Source organism: Epinephelus lanceolatus, chromosome 17 (assembly GCF_041903045.1).
Source record: "Epinephelus lanceolatus isolate andai-2023 chromosome 17, ASM4190304v1, whole genome shotgun sequence".
Taxonomy (NCBI): Eukaryota; Metazoa; Chordata; class Actinopteri; order Perciformes; family Serranidae; genus Epinephelus; species Epinephelus lanceolatus.
Window position 1 is genome coordinate 15,179,781 of NC_135750.1, and position 24,760 is coordinate 15,204,540.

Below are 24,760 nucleotides of genomic sequence, written 5' to 3' on the forward strand. Positions count from 1 at the left end.
GCATAATGGAAATGAAAATAGAGATTTTTTAACAACTAATATTACAGCTCTGTGTTCTTTGTTAGAGTCAAGGTAACAACCCTGTGTGCATACATAAGTGTGTTGACAGTAATCTAGAGATGACAGAGAGCTCATCGTGGCCTGTGAGGTGACGATACGTCATGGCGTTTCGTCATCTTTTATTTTGGCATGTCCACTGAGCTTTTTTTATGCACAAATTCAAATTGAGTGAAAAAAGAGATGGATGGAAATTCACCTAATAACAAAGTACTGTAATCCAACCATTTCTCTCTATTGTCCACCAAAGTATTTTTTAGGAATTGTTTTCCTGTAGTAGACAGATGACACTAGAGAGCTGCCAGGATAACACGGGAATGAGATGTCATGCAACAAATGTCCCCACTTTGACTCAAACCAGGCACGTTTGATGATGGTGGGTATCATCAAACTCCAGGTGTAACAGGATGTCCCTGTAATGTCATTTTGATATGAAATGCATTTGTAAAGCTTATCACAGTGCCAGCCGCTAAGAATTGCCAGTCCCGGATGGAGGCTCGCTGGCTGCCAGCCGCTTGGAATACTGTCCAGTCCCCTCAGTCAATATTTGCTGTCCTTCTAGTGGTTAGTAGTTGTCATTAAAATATTCCTAACATCATAAACCCTTGTTTTACCCGCCTATTTCACCTTAATAACTTTGACATTAAAACCAACACTCCATCTGACAGTGTCTCATATATACTGAGTATCATCTTCTTCCAGACCTTCATTGACGTTGGGCTGTTTAATGTTAACATTGACTTAAGTATTCAAACTGAATACTCAGTGTATTCATGTCTACACCATTCCATCAGATGGAAATGTTATTGATGTCATGTGCATCCTTTTCGATGCACTTCCCAAAATTCAGAATGAGTTCAAAGTCATTCCACATCAAACATGACCAGAGCAACTGATTTTAGATGTAGATAATAAACAACAACTGGCGTGCTCACTCAGTGTAAAAGTCCATGGTACAGACAGGCAGTCCCAAAATGCATCCAAGGCACTCTGACTTTAGGTGAAAATCCTTTATTAATACATGGGTAACCAACGTGTTTTGACTAGAAAGTCTTCATCAGGGTGTAAAAACCTGTGTAAACACCCCGAGTGAGCTGGCTATTTGCCCCATCCTTGAAGGGCACCTGATTTTTTTTACAGCCACCTTCACAGAGCCTTAACCCAGTGCAGCACTACCAATATTTTCCTCATAATTTTAGATGAACTTGGTCATTGAAAATGTCCATAGGTAATGGGAAAACATTAAATCACACTAGCAATCTGATGGAAATTAACCATATCAGCCTTCACAATCACTGCTCCTTCTAGTGGACAGATAAAGCATTGCAACTGGTTTCCACATATGCTGCTTAAGCCTAGTTCACATTACACGATTTTCACCCTGATTTTGCGTCGCTGAGACTATCATAATCTTTTGAGTGTTCATACCTGGCGACGTGTGTTTCTGTCAGCGGGAGTCTAGCCAACTGCGTTACGACCTGTGTGTGTACACCACAAGATTCACCAAACGTGGAGACGACACATTGTAAAGGCATGGATATTCTTCCTGGAGTTGAATCAGATCTGCCTCCAGGGCCTGGGTCCTAACACAACGCGTTCCCCATGATCCTGTGGACGCAGCCATTGTTGTTGTTGCTTGCCGGCTTGTCAGTGTTGCCAGATCTTGGGAGAGAAACAAGCAACCAGGGCTATGGAAACAAGCCCAAAAGAAGCGATTATCATGCATTTGAATAACTTATTAGATGGATATATATAGAGAGAAAGGTGACGTTTAGACAGCAAGCCCAAATAAGCAACTCCACTTTAGAAACAAGCCCAAAGTCGCGGCTAATTAGCGGACCTGGCAAGTGGCAACCCTGCAGCTTGTCCTCCTCACATTTCTTCTGTCCTTCTGCGAGCTGACGTGGGATGTATCCCGCCTCTCATTGGCTGATGCTCTTTTTCAGTCGTGTCAGACTTCTCCAGTTTTCTAGCATGCCAGATATCCAGTCCCAGTCACAGACGAGTGGGGGACTTGCTCGTAGGCTTGTTCACACATGAGGACTCATCGTGGCAGACTATCTGCCAACTCACCTCCGACCCAAGGTGGCTCTTAAGATCCTCTGCGACGTCAAAATTGCAGTGAAAATCGTGTAATGTGAACTAGGCTTTAGGGGCATTACGGGGCACTATGTAATCCAGGTGGGTTTCCATACAGTACCACCAAGGACCAAGCAGGGACCCAGTCGGGATCAGCCTCAGATCAGCCTGCACTTTTGGATGGCTGCTGTTGTAGGTTAAACATTTTCTCAGACTGTGTCACAGAGGTGCCAATGCAAATAATTTCAGCGGCGCAGGTTGTTGTGGTGTTATATTAATTCACGTTGTATTGTGAGGTGTTCCCATCCACCCCTGTGGACATTAGAGAAATTGAACATTCAAGCTTCACAAAGATACTGTTTATTTCAGGGCTCCTTCACTGGGTCGTGCTGTACTGCACATATCCTGCTGCTGTTGTATCCTCCCTGTATATAAACAGTAAGTCTATTTCTGCCAGTCTACCTGTCAGTTGTCTGGAGGGTATAATTTACAGCAGTAAAACACTCCTTCACAGTTCAGATGACATGGGCAGTCTTGGCATCAATAGTATTGATGGGGATATGTACCCTTATCTTAGTCTGACAGCAGGAGTGGAGGCATGAGGAAAAGGCTGTGGACGATCCTGAGTGAGTGAATGAAAGAGAGAGATGGAGAGACAATTCATTCTTACTGGAGGTGCAGTGTTGCCGTACACTGAAATGTTAATACTAAGCCCTGGTCCAGCTGCCATATAATACTGATCTCTCCCATTTCTCCCCTCTGTGTGGCGAAGAGCTATTATGTTGTGGGAGGCTGCCAAAAGCAGAGTGGAAGAGCCCATTCATAATGAGGAAATGACACAACATCCAATCTCCTCTTAGCTGAGCGTGATATGGATCATTTAAAGCTCTTATGAATCTTTCACCAGCTAAAATGTAAAAAAAAAAAGTGCACTTTGTGCCAGTTGTTCCTGCTGAATGCTTGAAAACCATCAATGACCAATTTAGCAGTTAGGTATCTCAATATCAGCACTTAATGTAATGTTGTGATCAGCAATTTGTGCTGATTAAGTAGACAAGTATGCATTTTGTAATTTTTGTGGCTCCAGCTTTGAAACAATTCAAGTCCACATTCAATAGTGTTGTCAGCATCCAGGTTGCAAAAGTTTCTCAGTGGAATTAAAGCCTGTATTTTTATACAAACCTTTTTGTAATCACATTCTAATTTACATTACAAGTGCAGTGCCTGTTCAGAACATGCCTGTTTTGGAACGGGCTGATTGCTCGGCTTGTGGTTTTGCTGCTTGCAGCTTTTTTGAGAACAGCTCATGATAAAGTTTTGAGTATTTCTTCTACCACTGCCAAGACCAGAATTCCCAGTTAGAGAAGGGGTGAGAAGTAAAGCGAGACAGAGCTTGCTTGGGACATAACCTTGTGGTTTTTGAGAAGAGCATGGATTTAATTGGCAGATATTTGCAGGTGGTAACAGTATTAGTGTCACAAGATATTAGAGTAAGTAATAAGAGTAACGCTGACCCTATCGATCCTTGGCTATCTGCTCATGCTCGTTGACTCCAGGGATGTGAAAAAGAGTTTTGTTGTAGCTTTAGTTTGTCCAGCATTCACTCAGCTCACTACGGACAACATGTTTGACTCCAGGAAAGCTCTATGTTTCCTTAGGTCTTGGAGCAAATACAATCACTCCAAAAGTTACACCTCTGTTCAAATGTTTGGATTTGCTGTCATGTAACATCTCTGGTCACTCTTTTCTTTATTGGATGTTGAATGCACTGCAGTGAGTGAAAGTGAGTCTTTGCTCACGTAGATTAAGACATGCTCAACTTTCTGCAGAGCCCTGATGCCCCAGCCTCTGCACAGAGCCACAGAGTGCTATGCATTTGTTTATACATAGTTTATTAATATTGAAGGTGTCACATATCCAAACCTTACACTGTGTCGACACCGTGTGCCCTTGGGTCCACAGCAATACACCTGCCAAGTGCGGAGTAGATTGTATGAACAGTTCTCGAGATATGCAAAGGACACACACACACTCACACAGATTCCTTGGTTTACAGTGAGATGAGGTTTTACATCTGCCTTATCTCATAATTTCATATTCAGAGGGAATAAGTAGGTGCTCATCCTAAAAATAACAAGCAGCATTACAATACAAGCAGAGCCTTTTCAAGCAGCCTCTGAGTGGTACAAAACAGACAACATTTCATTCTGAATCACATATTACAAGCTGTCTCTATTAGATCAGAGTTACACCATTGTCACTGCAGGGTAGAGTGGTGTTGACAACATCACAGCATTTATCTCAGTGGTGACTCCCCTTTGAATCCTAGGATTGTGCTCTGAGTCAGAGCAAACTAAATGAGACTGTCTTATCTAGACTGTGAAATCACCAAGACAGCCCCAATTTATGCAATATTCACTACATCAGTGGTGTGGTGGTTTGTTTCCTGCCTTCGTATTACATTGGCAAAACGAGGGCAAGACACTGATGACATCATGTTTTCATGGGCAAACAGATTGTGTGGCACAAAGCTGTAATGTCTTCTTTTAGCCTGGTGTCTTGATGCTAATTTTCACTCTCCCCAGACCATCCGTGCATAACTGAACCGGTCTGATGAGGCGAGGACTTCGGCAGAAAAACTACTGCGTGCCTTTGTTGATCAGCCCTAATCCGCGTGGCAGATGTCCTCTGTAACGGTTTCAATTACGAGTGTAGGAATCTGCAAGAATTGCTTTCAGTCTCCCGGCCTCCTCCCTGATTTGGTCTCTGAATTTGCTGTCAGTTTAGTGAAAACACATGATCTCATTGTAATGGTAATTGTGTCAGGGTTTTAAAGATATGCAGTGATGATTAGATGTGTTTAATAATTCATCCACCTCTGGTGAATTCACCATCCATCGATCAACCATACCATTACTGAGAAGAAAATGACTGCTTCTCCACAACGGGTTTGATGGATTAGTAAATCTCTTTTTCCAAAGAAAGCAGCTGTTGTTTGCGTCTCCCTGTTAGACCTCCTTTAATTACAGTAGACTTAATAACTCTTTTAAAATTCTTCCACCTATCCATTGCCACATAGTGTATGCATACATCGAATATGTCTAAAAGAGTGGTGGTGTTAGGATGCTTCATATACATCATCCTGGCAAAAGAAGCTGTTCCTTTAAGGTGTATACTGTATAAGACTACTGACATTAGATGTCACATAGCTCGCAGAAAATGAGGGATGGTCCCTGTCCACTTCAGGGGGAACATTTAAGAGTCATTATTCCACCATTATCATCCTTGCCAATGACTGTGGAGCGCTCCTGCCTCCTGTCAGTGGGCTGTCTGCTATATAATGGGCCCGGGGTGTCCATTATGAAGCCAAAATGGCCGCAGACACACTTTAGCCACAGTCTGCTAAAAGTGGCTGAGGGACGGGGGGTAGGGGCTACGCATCATAAAAAGAAAAAATATGTTTCTTCATGGCCCACTGTTCTTTTAGCAGAGATGAAGATAAAGGTTTCGGAGTTTCTTGCATTAGCTGAAGGTGGAACAGGTGGAGTAAATGATAGATGTGGCACTGCAGGACGTTTGCAAAGCCCAAGCACTAAAGGTACTGCAGGGACAAGATAGAGGCTGCCAATCAATGCGACCAGTCTGCTTTGATTAGAGTAACAATGCCAAGCTATCACAATTAGTATGATACTGATGTTTCTTTTGGGCCTGCGACTCATGATTATATTCATTATCATTTAATTTGTTGGTTATTTTTGTGGGTAATCAATTCGTTTAGCCATGAAATGTCAGAAGGATACTGAGAAATGTCCATTACAAGTTGTCCTCAAATGTCTTATTTTGAGTGATCAACAGTCCAATACCTAGAGAGATTTCATTTGAAACTAAAACTTTTTTTTCGGCCAATGAAGTTAACATTGCCCTAGTTTGCTCGACAAAAAGCAAACGGGGTCTTTCTTCTGGATTTTGGATTGTTGTAGAAATTAACAAAATTTCATAACATGCAAGACACATTTCACCAATGAACACCACTTGATGATTTTTGAAGTCTAAATGCAATTGCCAGGAGTTAATAGCTAATGTTAGGCTATAAATAAACTACACAATCATATCTGAATATTTAAAATGGTTTCAATACTCATTTTCCACCTCTATACACTGGTACTGGCTGTGCTTTCCTGCTCTCTTACTGTGAGAGGTTATTGTTATATCAAAGTTAGAGATTCCAGTACTGTGAAAACACCACACCGTGGCTGCATAACTTTGTTACCTCCACAACAAGGCTGTAAAGCAGAGTTCGGCATGATGATGTTCTGTCTTTCATTTAGCCACTTGTTAGCAACCGCTTTTTTGAAGCTGCACAATTTTTTTAAATTTGTGAGTGGGGCATTTACTTACATATTTCATGTCAAAGAACAAAATGTGAAAATCTCTTAAGCTTGTGTTTACCACATGCTTTATATCAGGTATCTAACCACAAACCTGCTCAGAAGCCCATTAACTTAAGGACGCGGGAACCTGACATGCCAAAATGCTAACTCACTTCTGAGTTTAAGGACTCGTTCCTAAGCGACAACCTTTGGTGCTGAAAAATTAAGCCAACACAGAAGTGCCAGAAAGTTTTTGAATGGCCATTTGAGACTGATTCTAGAAGCCAGTCGATCTATATAGACAGCCACGTTAAAATGCCCAACTTTACAGCAGAAATAAACATGTTGACAGCCTGGTACAAGAAAAGACGGCAGAGGAGATATCTGCACACCAATGCAACTGGGCTGGACACCCACAAGAAGATCCATAGGCTGAGATCAATGCAAAAAATAGTCAATTTACTTAGGACATCCATGCACAAAAATAAGGGTGCTCAAAGTGCAAAAAATAATAAAAAGTGAATGAAGTAGCCCTAAGACTTCACAGCCTGGTACAACAAATGGCTTTGGTCTCTTAAGCTAATTTCCCCCTTAATGAGAACTTTACAGGGGGTGAATTTTTATACAAGTGACCCATTAACATTTCTTCAAGGCTTAAAGTGATGCATAATTAAGGGTGTGTTGCTTTGAGTGACAGGCTGTCTGCTCATGGTGTCCTCTGTCTCAGTTAGACCCATCCATCATTTCTCCACAGCTCTAGCTTCTTGCCCAAATATGGTCACTTCTGGCTCCAAAGACCAAGATGGCGATGGCCAGAAATCTGAACTTGAGGCTCCATAGTGGGAGTCTACAAACCAATGGTTGACATCACGTAAGCAATGTCCATTATTTTGACAGCCTATGCTCATTCCTCACACTTTATAAAATGCAGAAACATGGCAGATCTTCACATGTAAGAAGCAGCACATATTTGCCATTTTACAATTAGTCTATAATCAGAATTGCTGCAGATTCATTTTCTGGTTATTGGCATTCATGAAATGACTAACTGTTTCAACTCTAATTTATTCATGTATGAGAATAGTACATGCAGAATCTTTAAACTGGAATCCACGCAGGAATAACACCAGCAGCTCTCAGGAACAGACTGCCTCTGTTTCAGTTCACAGTACAGTACACAGTTTATTGTTACCACCTGACACATTTAGACACTGTATCAGTGTTAAGGCTTGCTCTAGATTTGTATTACTGTCAATCACATGACTTCCTGCTGAGCAGAGTATTAGCATTTCGTGTTGCACAAAGGAATATTTGCCAAGTGCCCTGTTGCACATGCTGGCATCCATGAAAGTCTCTCTCGCTGTCTTGCTCCCACACACACATAGAAACAGTAACGTACTTCCTGCTCTGGAGAAGTCTTTCTTGCACTCTCCTGAGCATTCATGCAAAAAGCTACAAATAATCCCTCTATTTCTCTTGCACTCTCCTCCTTGTTCTACTTCAACTACAGTGCATCTCCCTCTACCTTGGCTGTCTGACACTCCTACTTTCCCGCTCCTCCTCAGCATGTTATTTAGTTGCCCCTGTACTCATGATTTACAGAGCCCTAATGTACTCCTGTGCTTGCAGTCAGCAGATGAAATCGTCATTTGTCACATTAATAGTCCTCCCCCTCTGCCATACATTCACACACACATACACAACCCTTTCCCAGTATGGCTCCATTCACAGAACACCCCCTCTTATCATCCTCCCCTCTCTTCCCCTCCTCGGCTCTTCCTCTCAGGCCTCTTGCTTCTTCTCTAATACCTTTTCTCCAAAACTTTTTTTAACCTCCTCCTTTAAACCTTTCTCTGGTTGCATGCTGGATTTAACTGTATTGGACCTGTGTATGTTTATGATGTGTTCATGTAGTACGGTCCTTGTTGTGCTTCTAAAAACGCCCAGTATCAAGAGTTAGAATGATATATGGTCTGGGACTGCAGTACTGTTGCTTCGCGCTTCATGTTGCAGACACTGAAGCAGACTGCATAATTAGGTGCTATTATGAAATGCAGCGAGAGAACATTTAATTGCTGTTTTGTACAATATGCTCAGCTGTTTATGCCGAAATTATAAGAGCCCTGCTGTGTGAGGAATGGTGACTTGAATTTTAAAGGCAGCATTTGCCGTAGCCCGTCTTGTGTCACATGCAAAACTAGACAATCCCTGTAGTAGATGATTATGCAGCTCATAACGGAGACAGAGCCTAAAATTAAATGCAAATTCAATATTCTTCATTAGAACAGTTTTGCATTTGGCTTCACATCGCTTTCTATTTCCTGCTAATTGCCAATTTCAGTGTTTTGCATCTTTAACCTAAGAGAGGATGCAAATCTGTTTTGCTTCACTGTGTGTATACTCCACGAGAAGCGCGGGTCAAGAATATAGAGGGTCAGCAATTATGAATGTGTATTTTTCCTCTAAGAAATAATATTAGAAGCCATGGTTGCAACTGTGAAAGTAAAATGGCTGTAGAATAAATACTGAGCCTTGTGAAAAATGCCTGATTCGATGCACAGTTACTTTTAGCCTGTGTTGAACCAGAGAATGTGAAATTATGATGATCTATTTTCCGCAGAGGAATGTATAAAAGCACTTGAAACCCAGCTGTAGTAAAAAGTAAAAGAGCTCATGAACTGTATTTTACCTTTGAACTACACATAGCTTTATCACAGAGAGAGGTATGAAATGGTGTTGCGACTGAAATTTGCTCCAAATGTCTTGCACAGCACTGCTTTACTGTTATAGTTTAGAAAGCTCAGCTATCTTTAGTATGCGCTAAACATATTGTTATTTTGGTCCAATGAATCATCTGTTAAGGTCACTGATCAGCTGTCAGTAAATTTGAAGAGCAAATAATGAGTGCCTCATATGTCGTATCACTGCAACTTCAAGTCTACCCACTCTCATTAAGTATTTACCGCCACTTAGACAGAACAGCTTTTCTCGTCAATTTCAGACATATTAATAATGTCAAAGATGGCATTTTCATCTTTAAGAGATATTTGGCATTTTGTCCCAGCAGACGCAGACATGCTGACCTGCTCTAAGAGGATCTAAAACAGACTTTACCCGAATTACATGTGTAAATAAACATGTAGGGACGTTAAGACCCACCACAGACATTACAAGCATGTGTCTGCAGTCTGGATCGGCGCTGTGTACAGATTTTCAGACAGAGTGAAGGATGTGTGGGACAAGTTTTAGTTCAGACTCATGGGAGGCATCATTTAGCATCTAACTTTATGTATCCTGCTTAAATATTCCTGATTTCTACCTGTGACTCACTCTTTCTGAGAAGCGCACTGACTCCTGTAGCTCTCTGATTCATCCACTGTTTTTGATGACTGTTGACTTAAGCGAGCATTTTCGCTTTAATCAGCTGTCTCATTTTTGTCTGGGGACACGGATTAGAGGATGACCCCCACTGAATCTCTCATCTACGCTTTATAATACAACTTCAGCACCGGCCCCCTCCTTCCTGTGATCTGTTCTCAACTGCAGAGGCTCAGACGTAATCCTAAGTAGGATACACAAAGAGCCATCTTGAATTCTTTAAACCAGTTGGGCACACGTTCTCGAATAATGTACAGCACTCTCACATCTTTTGGAACTGATTGCAGTTTGAATTTACTTAAAATGCATATCTAACCATGTTGTATCTGTTCCTTTTCTTCTCTTTCCCTGATCCTGTTTTTCTCCGTACATCTTTTCACTTCCTCTATCCCTTTACATACTTCTGTGTCCTTCATCTTTACTTCTTCGAATCCTTGTCTCCACCTTTCTTCCTTAACTCCTTTGCCTCATCCATGTTCCCTCTACGTTTTTCCTTTCCTCTGTCCAGCATGTGAGCTGATGAACCAGGGGATCCTCGCCCTGGTCACATCCACAGGCTGCGCAGCTGCAAGTGCTCTGCAGTCTCTGACAGATGCAATGCACATTCCCCACCTCTTCATCCAGAGAAACGGGGATGGTGCACCCCGCACTGCCTGCCAGCTCAACCCCAGCCCCGATGGAGAGAGCTACACCTTGGCTGCCCGTCCACCTGTTCGCATCAACGACGTCCTGCTCACCCTGGTTTCAGAGCTACACTGGCAGAAGTTTATCATCTTTTACGAAAGCGACTACGGTGAGTTGGGAAATGAGAGCTGTCCGTGGCCAAATGTATTTCATAAACATGACATTTGTATGTAAGATGTTTTCAGCTCTTTCATTTAATCAGTGTCAGGCTGAGGTATAGTCATACCAATGCTAACTATTCATACGCTGAGAAGAATACACAGAGTAGGAACTAAGATGAAAGAACATCATCACTCCCACGCAAACACACACGCAAATACACACATGCACACTGCTAAAAAATAAATCAAAGTTCAGTAGACATTTTCGGGGAAAACAAGATCTCATTGCAGCATTCACCATTAGCATCCTCATGAAAAGACAAGTCTGAGCCTAATTGGCTCATTTGTGGCACCAAAGAATGACGGTGAGTCCCAACAGTACTTAATATATTCTCAGATGTTCTCCATTTCTGTTTCATTATTCTCACCACGCCGTCCCTGTGGACCAGACCTTTCCTGACCCACATTTGGCGAAAGGCAAAGGACTGTGGCTCGAGGAGTGATTGGCAAGACAGTACAAGGGCAGAAGGATGAAGAGAATATATTGCTGCATTGACATTTCTCAGATGATACTTTGCCACTGCTGGCTAATCTTTTTACTACTTGGAAGAGTGCAATCTAGAGGAGAGCGTAAATCAGTTTTATTTTTTCCAGTACAGTCGGAGCTACAGTTGATAAAGTGTATAGTAAAGCAAGCCCTCAGGGGAATACAGCCAACCACTAACCTCCATACAAGTTTTCACCCCACAGTTTGGAGCCTACGGCCAGTCAGGGTGTTCATGTGAACGTATGTGACATGATGTTTCCCATTTACAGACATCTGTCCTTGGATACACTGACACTCTTTGTAGGAAGTGCACTCTCAGCATTGAGTTGGATCGATTAAAATCCCACTGTGGAAGAGCACCTGTCTATCTTTCTATCCGTCTGTCTGTCTGACCAGCTGAGCTCTCGGTCTGTCGAGCTGCCTCGCTGTCTGTCTATCCATCTATCAATGCCTTTTTAGGAATTTATAATCAGTTTTCTGCTGCTGCAACACAGCTCCAGTGAAATATATCCTCACAGGAGCTCCTTATGTATAACATCTCACCCCAGCACAGTGCACTATAGCCTTAAATTGCAATTCCTGTGAGAGGGAGCCTTTGTCTAACGCATGAAGGCTCAGTGTAACAAGGCAGTGTTGGTGAGAAATACTGGATGGGAATTCTAGTTCTAACAAAATAGCCTTTTCTAAGCCTGCTAAATTAGGTGCTACAAAGTTGGCACCGTTGACATTTATGCTTGTGTTACACTGTTTAACTCTGCACTCGTTAAATTAAGGAATGTAGTGGCTAATTAGGATCCTCATCACAGAACAGTCAAAATACCCATGGTGCCTGCCTTGAAACAGCACTACAGTGACCCACACCACTGCCTGGAGAGAGAAGTGCTGTCTGTAAATCTGTGTTGGCACTTAGTGTTTAAAGAGATGGTGAATGTTCATTTTAAACTTTAGACGTATGAGGAGGGAGAAACAGCTGCAGCAGGTCACTAAGATCATGTAGCTGTGGGTGTGTGGGTGTGTGTGGGGTCATGGAAAATGATTTTAATGTTACATGTTATCTATGATAAATGTACAGAAACTCTGAGCGGCAAGTAACAAAAAAAAAAAAAAATCTGCTTAATTTTAGTTTTTCATCTGTGAAATACGTGGGAAAGAATTGCCAGGTTACATTTTTTTATCATCTTAGAGACTGTTGGCTGATTTTTTTATTTTGTATTTATTTTACTGTTATTATTAGTAGTAGTAGTAGTGGTAGTGGTGGTAGCAGTTGCCGTAGTCTTAGTAGTAGTAGTAGTAGTAGCAGCAGCAGCAGCAGCAGCAGCCGCCGCTGTCGTCCTTGTCGTTGTCGTCCTCATCGGAGCAGTAGCCGTGGTCGTGGTAGCGGCAGCAGCAGCAGCCGTCGTCGTCGTCTTCATCATCGTCATAGTAGCAGTAGTCGTAGTCGTAGTAGTAGTAATATTTTGTTAGGATCATTTTGATCGTGTGCTTTTGTTGTTATACTAATTTTGGCTACAAGAGGCTGAGGTGCACGACTACCCTATATTTTACAAGTTTTTGCTTTTATTTATCTAATTTATTTTTATGTATGTTTCCTTCCAGGGAGTTTTCATTTCTCCATGCAATCTAAACGCAAGGTACATATAGTGTGTGTTAGCTCCATTTTAATGTATTTCTTAGCGAAACAAAAGTGAAGACAGTAATGTTATATAACTTGCTCACACAAAATATATGTACAATCCTGACATTCATCTGTTTTCACAGATGGAAAAAAGTAACATAGAAAAATGGTCCTGCAGGGCGTCTGCAGGTCCTTAAAAAGTCTTAAAATTTCTTAAATTCAATGTTACAACAATAAGGCCTTAAAAGTCATAAAATAGTCCTAGATTTGAATTTATGAGGTCTTAACTGCTACAAATATTACATCTTATTTCATTTATACATCTTTTAATTCATTTTTATTAAAATGAGTGGAACTTTTTTATGTAAAAGTCCACATTTCTAATGTTACAAACCTTTAAAAAACTATAACACAGTCATTTTTCTTCATACATGCACTTACCTGTTTGCAAAATTTAGATCAAATTCCCTCACAAGACCACATATACTAATTACCTGCAAATCTGCGATGCTTAAGTGAAACATGATTTGTCCAAAAATCGGTCCTAAATTTAGTTAAAAGGCGCCTTAAAAAGCATTGAATGTAACTGTCTGATACCTGTAGACACCCTGTCCTGGAAAAACCTTTGTCAGCTGCTCTCGAGGCATAAACACAGGGAAGAAAACAGTTTCGATCAGACTTAGAAAACCTTAGAGTTTTTTTCTCACTTGTCTTGAGCTTGCATATAAATGTAGTCAGTGTTTACTTTTCTCAAACTTGAGTTGTATTTACCTTTCCTAACTACCTTACAACACCTTTTTTCTTACTGGACACTTTAGGAAATAGAAACATGTTGTCCTTTAGCTAAAGAGGCCAAAGTTCTCAGATATTTGATGGTGTCCAACAAAAGCAGCCAAATAAGAAAACAAGATCACAGGTCTGCCAACTTTTAGTATCTGATTTTAATGAGACTTGATTGAACGGACATATTTCAGTCAGTACCAAAACAAAACAAAACAAAAAAACCCAAAAAAAACCCCTGAAGTTCAGTAAAGAGCACAACGAGCTGGTTCTGTCAGCTTGTCGGGCTCATTAGACGTCTTTTTTAGTTTTAGTTTTGTTGCAGAGTATCCTGTGGATCTGCTCGGGGAGCCAAAATCTGTACACCCTAAAAGATGTTGCACCTTATCATGTGCGACAAAGTTAACAAGGGAGTCTGCCAGATGTCACTCAGGTGCCGAGGAGAGGTCAACTCAAGGAAATGAAAAATACTTCTGTGAATGTTTTAATTCATTGGTATGGAGTTTAGGTATTAAATTCAGACCTGAGTGTGGATTTGTTAAGTAACAGCAGTAGTTCTAGTTAGTTATAAAAATACCAAGGTCAGTGATCTTTCATTTAGTGAGGATACCTTGTTAAAGTTGTGGAAGCCTTCCTCATAGAAAGCAGAGAAATAGTAAGAAATTAAAATGTCAAATCATGATAACAAAGTCATAAAAATAAAGCAGTGAGAAATACCAAGAATTAGAAAACTTATGACCACGCAATATTTAGAAAAAATAGTTTTGAACTCAAATAGGTTTGGCTGCTGTAATTATGTTTCAGGGTTCTCTATGAAATTAAAAAAAAAAAATCTCTCTTTCCATTTGTAATTACAGAACATCTTACTGTTCAGAAACTACTTTCATCTTTGTTCCTCCAGTTCTTCTCCATCACTGCTAAACCTTCATAAAGCACAGTTTGGAACATCAAATTGCTTCCAACACATGCTGGCAGATCAGTGATATTTAAGGAGTGGAAATGAGATTATGTAACTTAACTCACAGCACAGGAGCTCAGATCAGGTTCTCAGTGTGATCTTGTCAAAGCCTCCCTGTCTTCTCTTTACAGCTCTCTGTCTATGTTTAGCATGAAAAGGGCAGACAGAACAATGCTGTGACATCCCCTTCTCTGGAAAAGGACTTTTATGAAATTTGCCACATTGCTTAGTCATTTTCTATGATTGTAGAGCAGACGATATTGTTTGGTCAGTAAATGTCAGAAAATAGTGTTAAACTAGAATTACCAGTGGTTGTACACCTCCACCAACCAGTCAGGTTGCATCTAATATCTGTGTCTATCCAGACTCATGTGTAGCCATGACAGCAGACAGTGCTTCAAATATAGATGCTGCTGCAGAGCAATCACATGTTCTTTAATGTGGATGCTTCACACACATCTTCACATCTGTACAGTCACCACAGTCCACACCATGGTGGACACCTAGTCAGTATCAGACCACGTGTCTCCCCTTCTGTTCCTGACTTGTGACGTTAAATAATGCACCAAATCTTTTGCAGAACATAATGATGTCGCAGTGAAGCAGACCTTTGCCATCACTTCATCATTTTACCCTTTGACATTGAAATTTGGTCATAATTTGCATGTGGCCCAAAACATGTTTCTTGAGGTCATGGTGAGTTTTGACCACCGGAATCAAATCAATTCATCATTGAGTCCAAGTGGGTTTGTGTCCTGTTTAGAGAAATTCCCTCAATGTGTACTTGAGATATTGCAATCTCGAGAATAAGACGGATACAAGGTCATAGTGATCTTTGATCTTCAACCACCAATATCTAATCAGTTTGTTCTTGAGTCCAAGAGGACATTTGTGCCAAATTTGAAGAAATTCCCTTCAAGGGTTACAAGAACAGGACGTACAGACAATCCAAAAACATAATGCCTCTGGTCACAGCTGTTGTCAGCGTGGAGACATTAAAAATGCTCTCCAAGATTTCCCAACCAACAGTTCAAAACTTAAAGATAGAAATTTTACAGTCACAGAAGAAGAAGGAAACCAGAAAACAAAATCATGTTGAGAATGTGGAACCATTGAATTTCTGCCTATCAAGTTTCATACAAAAAACCCTGAAATACCAAAGTAACAGCTCTGCTTGTTGCCCACCATGCTATATATGAGTCAGTGTAAGCGCTTTAAGCCATACATCAAATGATGATAAAGCAAGCTGCTGAAGATACCGCAACATACTGATGCACAGGAAGTCAGACAGTGAGACATTTTAACCATTACATAGCAGTTACATTGATATATCTGGACTCGAATCTTGTCTTCGCTGCCAGGGCATGGTTTTTTTTTTTAATCCTCAGCCATGATCAGATCTCCTGATTGACTGTGAATATGACGAGACAAGACTGTGCTGATATGCGATCATCAGAGCACTCAGTCTGTGCATCTCCATCTCATGCCATGTATGATAACTGCCTATAGGAAGATGGGAGCTTTTGATTGCATTCAGAGATCGCATAGATCATCTCATTCAATTATACTTTAAATCTGATATTTAAAACTCACACCAACATGGGAAGACTGTCAGAATGAACATGCTGAAAAGGACATTTTAATTTCCAGATTCATTAGTGGAATGATTGCTATACCAAGGCCGTCGTTATCGAACATGTACAGTAGGAGTGTGCTGATGGATTTGGATGTGGTGTGATAAGGCTGTGTGTCGCGGGGCTGCTGTGTCATCAAATTGCTGATGGTGTGTTAGTCTAATAAAGTGGATGCTAGGAAAGATAGAGCACCTTCTTGCTCATAGCCCAAGGCATCACGCTGTACCACTATCAACAAAGACTCATGCAAAACCTCATTATCTATACTGCACTTATCCAGACAATTATTTTTATAATCTATCATATTTCTTTAATCCCTTGTTTTCGGATGGTGAGAGCAACACCAGGCTCTGCAGTCAGAGAATACAGGGTGCAGTATTACAGCTAAACAGCTGGCTTCCTTGACCTCAGGGGCAAAGTGTAGCTCGGTGTAATGAAGTGTGTCAGGGAAGCTGATTCATTCCAGTCTCCACCAATGCATCAGTTGCATAAAAGGCACATTATGTAAACAACTTCTGAGGCTTCACCTCTTCTGGTTCCATTTGTCATTGTACATTTTCAACACATAATTTGATTCTCTGTTGCGAGAGAGCGTGTTCCGTAATTTCTTTCACGAGTTACAGAAATAACCTTATTCTTGTGTTGTAGGAAGCCGACTTTGTATTACGACTACAAAACATCCTTGTGTGGTTTTGCCTTTTGTGCCTTGAGGCAAATGAAAGAGAACAAAATTGTATGATAATCCTATAACAGCCCAGTGCTAACCAAAAGGCCCTTTACGCCTTATACGATTCAGCTTTTTCCTTTTTAACTTGTTTTTGTTCTTTCTTCTCTTTGTCCTTTCTCTTTGCTGTTTTTTTTCCTCCCTTCGTCCTATCTTTATTTCACATTGGCAACAGTTTTTTTTTTTCCTTCAAACAATCCTACTGCTGCTGATTTCAGCCGTGCTCTCTGACAGCGCTGAAGGGTAGCCTAATGCCTCAGCTTTTGATTTGAAAACTACAAAATAGACCCGGTGCATGTCAAGGCCACAAAAGTTCATCTCTCCCACTGAAAAACAAACTTATTGATGGCAAACTCGCACTTTGCTGTCAAGGACCATGCAGCCTCTCGGGCATTGTGGGCATTCTTCTCAAACCAACCAGAGTTCCCAGATATGAAAGAAAACTTGGACACACAAACAACTGTTGTCTGTTGTCTTTTGGCTGCATTTAAATGGCATTGACTGAATCCGCAGCTGTGGGTTGAGCTCCTGCGGTGAGTCGAAAGATGTGGTTTTATTCTGTTTCATTTTACATTTGACCATGACTACACACCACTCAGGTTCATGCTCTCCTCTCCCCTTGTTTTTTAAACCAACCTTGACTTTTAAATAGACACTGTTCTGCCGAATGGCTGCAAATTTAATGTGTCAGTCATGCTATGCTTTGCTTTAAATCAGAGACAACATGTGTTTCTATAGCCCACCTCCCCAAACAGACACTGAACAGACACTGAATACATGATTAGAGTCAGCTCTCACTGTTCAATCAGAGATTAAATATGAAAAATGTATACAGTGATCGACCACTTGGATCCAAAAGCTTCAGACACAGGCACTCCTATTCACATACTGTTTAGATAATGTGCTTATAGTAATCAAGTAGTACTACTACTTACAGTGATCATTTTGGGTCTTTTCATACTCCCATGATACTTTGCGTCACAACAACCTATCTACTTCCGCTGGTGCTGCGTGCACATAAAAATCATGATGGGGAAAAGTAATTTTCTCTCAATAAAAAAGTGGTCAAGTTGTGCTGTAAGATCACTGGTGTTAAGGTGTTAAGCTCAATGTTGAGCTTGCGAGCCCTCGCTGACAGAGCCCCAGATAACGTGGTGACGTCACCAAACTACGTTTTTTTAACTTGGAGACGACACATAGTACAGGCATGGATATTCTTCCCAGTGTTGAATCAGATCTGCCTCCAGGCCTGGGTCCAAACACAGCGCACTCCCCATGATCCTGTGGATGCCGCCATTGTTGTTGTTGCTTGCCGGCTTGTCAGTGTTGCCAGATCTTGGGAGAAAAACAAGCAACCAGGGCTATGGAAACAAGCCCAACAGAAGCGACATATATCTATAGAGAAAGACAATGTTTAGAGAGCAATCCCAAATAAGCAACACCACTTAAGAAACAAGTCCAAAAAACACAACCCGTGACTACCAATATTTGTAAGCGACTTTACAAAAAAACAAATCCAAAGTCGTGCTGATGTGGGATGTATCCCGCCTCTCATTGGCTGATGCTCTTTGTCAGTCGTGTCAGACTTCTCCAGTTTTCTAGCATGCCAGATATCCAGTCCCAGTCACAGACGAGTGTGAGACTTGCTTTTAGGCTTGTTCACACATGAGGACTTGTCGTAACAGACTGATGTGTCTGCGGACTCACCTACGATCCAAGGTGGCTCTCAAGATCCTCTGCGACGTCAAAATCGCGGTGAAAATCGTGTAATGTGAACTAGGCTTTAGCCTCCCTAAATTTAGCACTACGCGTTACAGATTATCCTTTGTCCCGTCTGCTATCGCTTATCTTAACCAGCAGTGACCACTAATTTTCCATGATTTACACCCGACAGTGTGTGATATTGGATTCTGTGTGTTATGTATTTTACTGTCTGTATCTCATATTGCCCCTCTGGGACATTTAAGTTTCACCTTACCTCCAGAAACAAGCCGACGAGATCCAGCAGCTCATTCTTAGTTCCTCATGCTACCTTGTTTAGTCTACTCACACAGTGAGAAGCAGTCATGGCTGCTAGTGATAGAGACAGACAATGCACATGGGGAAAAGCCCCTGTGATCAAAGCTGCCCTTCAATTTTCAATTCAATTTTATTTATAAAGCCCAATATCACAAATCACAATTTGCCTCACAGGGCTTTACAGCATACGACATCCCTCTGTCCTTAGGACCCTCGCAGCGGAGTCAAGTAAATTGACGATGCCCGGTCACGTAATGACTGTTTGAAACAGCTGGACTGTATTCTGAAATGGCCTATAAACGTCAGTGAATAGCAAAGCTGTCAGTTTTCTTACCTTATATACATGTAATTGATATACTAGGGATGCAGGAAATTGGATTTTTGCTGATTACCGATACCATTATCAATATATCCCCTTTTTCCCCACCTAATGTTAATGATCATCAAGTCTCTTCTGTAGTGGAATTAACATCATATTATGCATGCATACTCTTATCATGATGGCCCAACAGCAGATGGCGATATGAAATATAATTATTTTCAAAGTATGTAATATTCATTCATTGTGTGAAATAAGAAAAAGCACACTGGCTGTTTTGAATAGTTCATTTTAGAGCTGATATTGGCTGATACCAATGATGTGGCAATGTTGTCATGCATCCATAGAATACACAAAACCTTCAGTTAGACGGTGAAAAGCAACTTAAATTGCATATCATCATCATCATCATCGTTCGATTGTTATGGTTATTTCAACTTACTCATTTATTTTCTTTGTCTCCAATCAAACATAGTAGTTTTCAACATTTACTTTCATTTTCTACACACCATTCAGAAACACACACATGCACACACAGACATACACATTGTCATTAACACACTCAAATCACTGACGTTTCATCCACTTAACTTTCATCTTAGCAACTTTGTGCTGCTATTGTTACTATGATCATTATTATTCTGATTGTTTTCCCTTTTTTTTACACATCTCTCTCTCTCCCTCTCTCTCTCTCTCTTACACTCATTCACAAACACACCCACATCATCATCATCATCATCATCATCATCATCATCATCATCATCCACTTATAGTGATCAATGTTACTCGCACAGACATGATCACTATATAGAGGTTTTTACTGTATAAATTGTTTGAAAATTGACTGAAACTCTTTACATTCAACCCTGAGTGTCGTCATAAATGCTTATAAATCATGGCTAAATATAACAGTGTCAGCTTTGCTGCTTTGAGTTAAAAACATCCCTACAACTATTAGATCGATTGCCATGGAATTTGGTGCAGAGGGTACTTTGATCATCCCTTCACTTTCCATCTAGCGCCATCACAGGTCAAAATATTGATTCATCCAATACTTTGTTTTATGACCAAATACCCTCAGAACTAATCACAATCCCATCAGCTTCAGCTGCACTTAAACGTACTGCAATCAGCAAATGTTACCATGCTGCTGTATCAAACTAACTTCAGCTGGCAATGGTGTAAATATCATACCCGCTTCCATCAGCATGTTTGCATTGTCATTCTCAGCATGTTAGTGTGCTGATGTTAGCATTTAGGTCAAAGCACTGTTGTGCTTAAGTACAGGCTTGGAGAGCTGCTGCCACTAGACTGTTATTTTAAATGTTTGCAATATATTATCTGTATGTCTTTTGTAAGTGCCATTTAAGGTGTGCTTGCACTGTGCTCACAGTTGTGAGTATGTAAAAGGAAGCCAGCTATTGATTCAGTGTGGGAGGGTGGACAGTGGGTAGACAATCTGCAAACAAAAGCTTCTGTAAAATTGCCTTGTCATTTTATCATAACAAGGAGAGCATAAAAGGCGACTGAGGCACGATTATCGGAAATCTTAAAGAAGGGTCGATTTTCTTGAACATCAGTAGGCTCCTTGGCAGGTCTGTCTGAGTTAACCTGCACTTAGTAATGACTGTGGAGCAGCTACATCTGTCTCTGCCTGCCCCATAGTGACTGGCTCTCTGTTAGAGGAGGAGAGAATTAAGGTGGAATTAGGTGCAAGATTGATTAAGCTGCTTTTGGTCCCATGTAGGAGGTGGTTTCAAATGTAGCGAGTGCATTTATAACACAGGCAGGACAACAGCAAAAAGATATCTCCTGCAGTGTTTGCAGCAAGTCTGCATTGTGTCAAGGTTAGTGATAGATGAGAGTATGAGTCAGACTTTTGAGAGCAGTTATGATCCATCTGTGTAATGGCATACTCTTTCATACACTTCTTATTGCATCACTTTATTTAATCAAAATTAAAGATACTTTTAGGCCATAAGGTTTGTAACACCGCAAAACTAACTTGTCAGGTAATTTCACAGGGAGTGAACGCTCAGGTGACCTTCAATTAGCTGCCTTTATTAGAAGAAGAGAATCAAAGAGAACATAAAATGGAGAAGAGAAGGTTTATAAAAGAGAAACTTTCAAAAATATGAAGTGTATCTTAGCTATTAAGTAGTGTATTCATATCAGTCAGGGAATAGTTCCACACCTGATTGTTAATTGTCTGCATGAAACCTCACTGTGAAAAATTCACCAGGAACCATTGAGAAAATGTTAATCACTGTGTCAGTGGGAAATTATAGGCAGTAGGAAGAATACAGATATTGTGCATTATATTGCTCCATTATTCTCCTCACTAACATGTTCATTACCAGTTGGAAATGAAGAAAACAAATCCTGCGTAACCAACCAGAAAGGCACTTAACCTTTTTGTGAAAGGGTAAAATAATTGGGGAGACCTAATTTGCATAGTTCTGCTGATGTTCAATTCAGTGACAAAAAATTAGAAAATGGTTCAGGACAATTTTCAAAAGATCCAGTGTTTCCCACAGGATTTTGGGAGACTGCGGTGGGTGGACCTCAGAGCCTTTAGAGCAGTGGTTCCCAACTGGTGCAGCGACAGGGTCCAGATTTTTCCTTGGTCATCAGTTCAACTTCCCCAAAGTTTAATACATTCAACGTCATACTTGCGTTTGGCCATGTCTTTGGGCTAGTTTGCTGTCTCTGTTAAGTAGCTGTCCACTTGTCACTCTCTACAGCAGGAAACAGCACTTCAAAAATAAAAGCTTTGTGTCCAAAATTCACTGCACTTAAAAATAAACCGTGAGTCACTTGCAGTCCTTTCAGAATGGACCCGCAATCCACTTTTGGACCTAGAACCACCAGTTGGGAACCACTGCTTTAGAGGGATGGGGGGCATGCTGATGCTGAAAGTAATCACATTATCAAATCCTCTAATAATAACATTTAATAATAATAATAATAATAATAATAATTAGATAAGGTCAGCTAGCTTGATATAGCGTTACATCTGTTATACACTGTTTTTCTTGACAAGCAGGTGGATATGTCAGATGACATAAGCGAGGAGTTCAACAGCTAACTTTGGTAGCTAATGTTACCTTACATAGCTATGATATCTTATGCAGTAACATTATCTGTTTACTGTCATACATTGATGATGATAGATTTGTTTAAATTTGGACTAATGACTCTGTATAAAGATGGACAACACATTTCCACTTCCTCCTACTGTACAAAAACGAAGCCAAAATATCTCGGGTAGGACTGCAGCCATCTTGAGTTGGCGATGTCATTTGGAGCCACAGTCTAGCGTAGAGTGAGCTTAGTAGTATTGACTTCCCACCCATGAATCTGTCCAACCAATCGCAAACAGTGTCACTGATCACAAGCACGCCCAATTGGCACAGTTGTTGCACAAAGTAACTACTTAAAAACTAACTTATCAGGAAAATGAACATTTGAACATCAGCATGATGAAAACGACCTAAAATGACCCAAACCATCTTGTTCTAATTTGAGCTGTACTTTCATCTTTTAGTTTGGTTCATGTTCCATCTGCTAAAACAAAGGGGGTGGGATTAATGACCTATACTGGAGCCAGCCACCAGGGGTGATCAAGGTGTTTTGGTTTCACTTTTGGGAAGTCCATCTTTATATACTGTCTATAGTTTGAACTAGTGGATAATTGTAGCGGATACTGTAATGTTGGCTAACATTGGCTAACAGTATAGTGCGCTATGAGTACCCAGATGGTGCACTCAAAACGGTCAAGAAGTTGAGTGTGGAACTATGGACACTTCTCGCCCTCAATGGTCACCATCTTGGCTATGTAGCAGAAGGGGGGGGAGCACTTTTCAAACTGGAAATAGTGGCCGAGGACTGTGCGACCATGAACATCACTGCATTGCACAAATACATGTGTTTTTTGCACCACTATACTGTTGTCGGGTATATGCCAGCAGTATGTTTATTGGGTTAATTTAACAGTCTGTAATGATTTGGTACAGCGAACGATAACGCAAATGCTAATGCTAGTTTGCTAACTAGCTAATTTGTTCCTCATTTCCGGTGAGTCCACAATGGCCGTGTTTGGTTTGAGACAACACTACCCTGTCAAAATTTGCGCACTACGCCAATGAGTACATAGTGCACATAGTATACTACATAGAAGTATACTAATGGAAGTATGTGATTTGATACACACCATTTGTTTCCTCACAATATGTCTTGGATGCAACCAGGAAAGTTCCAGTGCATGTGCGCATACAGCGGTGGGGTGGGTGGGGTGCTGACTGACTTGGAGCGAGAGATGCTTTGCTGAAGCAACGGCACAAAACACAATGTTTGAGATGTTTTATCTTGTTATGAGAAGTGTAAAAACATTTTCGGTTCATTGTGAAACTGGCAGAATAAAATAGACTGACTAGACAGTTCAGGTAATTAATGGGAAACACTGATTATTTTAACTCAAAACCAGACTTCATTTAAAAAACTATAAAAAAGACTACAAAGTCTTGTGCAGGGTCGACTTTTCAGTTGTACTCCTGCATTATTTCCAGTTTTTATTATCATATTTTTATCATTCAAATTGTTGCATTCTGGTCTGACTGTCTCCCTTTTAAGCACACAGCATCCCAAAAGCATGTCAGCCAAACTTAGTAACAAAGTAGGGCAATTAATTTTATTCTATACTAAAACTTGCACGGCGGTGTTGGACGTCAAAAATGCAATCACTGGACAGTATCTTAGAGACCATTCACCAGGCCTGGACCGAGATAATAATTGAGTCTGGTACTGTAACTCCAGCTGCTCTGCACATTCAGAGCCGACTGCTTATATTAGAACCATTTTGTTGACGGTGCTTTCAGCTTTTATGGTCTTTGACTGACAAAAGAAAAAGTGATGCAATGTATTCATGCCTACTAAATGTACAATAGCAAACAACTGCTTTCTAAAACTTGCCAGATGAATGGTCCACAGTTAAATAAGAGCAGATGCAGACCTCCTGTGTCCAAACAATGCATGAAAGTTTTTAGGCTCAGTAGTGATCATTTTGATTTCAACAGGCTCAACAGAAGCCACACTAAATGTTCAGAAAATCAATGTCCCCTGTCCATAAAGCAGAAAAACACAAATTGTTTCTGTGATAGCAGAGAGATTAGACTCATTTGCAAAGATTTACACCAATAAAAAGACCAGTTGAGGTTAGTGTATATATACCCAGCCAAACAAAAACAACGGGAGTCCATAACTTGATGTTATTTATATAATGTTTTTATTTGAAGCATAGAATCAGCTCGGGCAGTTTTGACTTTTTCCCCAACTTCTCTTCATATACCTTGATGCACCACAAGCTAGCATGTTTGTTTTATCCCACACTGACCTTGTCCTTTGCGCGCCAGCAGAGGCTTTGCAGCATTTAGCAACAATAGGGCATGTCTTCTTATTTTCTCCCTCTGTTTTTCCGTAATTGTGTGTGTGTAGAA

General features: G+C 40.7%; 1 protein-coding gene across 3 annotated transcripts in view; it reads left to right on the forward strand.

The window, feature by feature from the left end:
* The window catches only part of grid1a (glutamate receptor, ionotropic, delta 1a), a 327,113-nt gene that overhangs the window by 188,149 nt on the left and 114,204 nt on the right, over positions 1-24,760 (forward strand). For all 3 annotated transcript variants that reach the window (XM_033613949.2, XM_078160556.1, XM_033613946.2), the window contains exon 3: positions 10,393-10,677. In XM_033613949.2, coding sequence (XP_033469840.1) covers positions 10,393-10,677 — 285 coding nt within the window. The remainder of the gene's footprint in view (positions 1-10,392; positions 10,678-24,760) is intronic.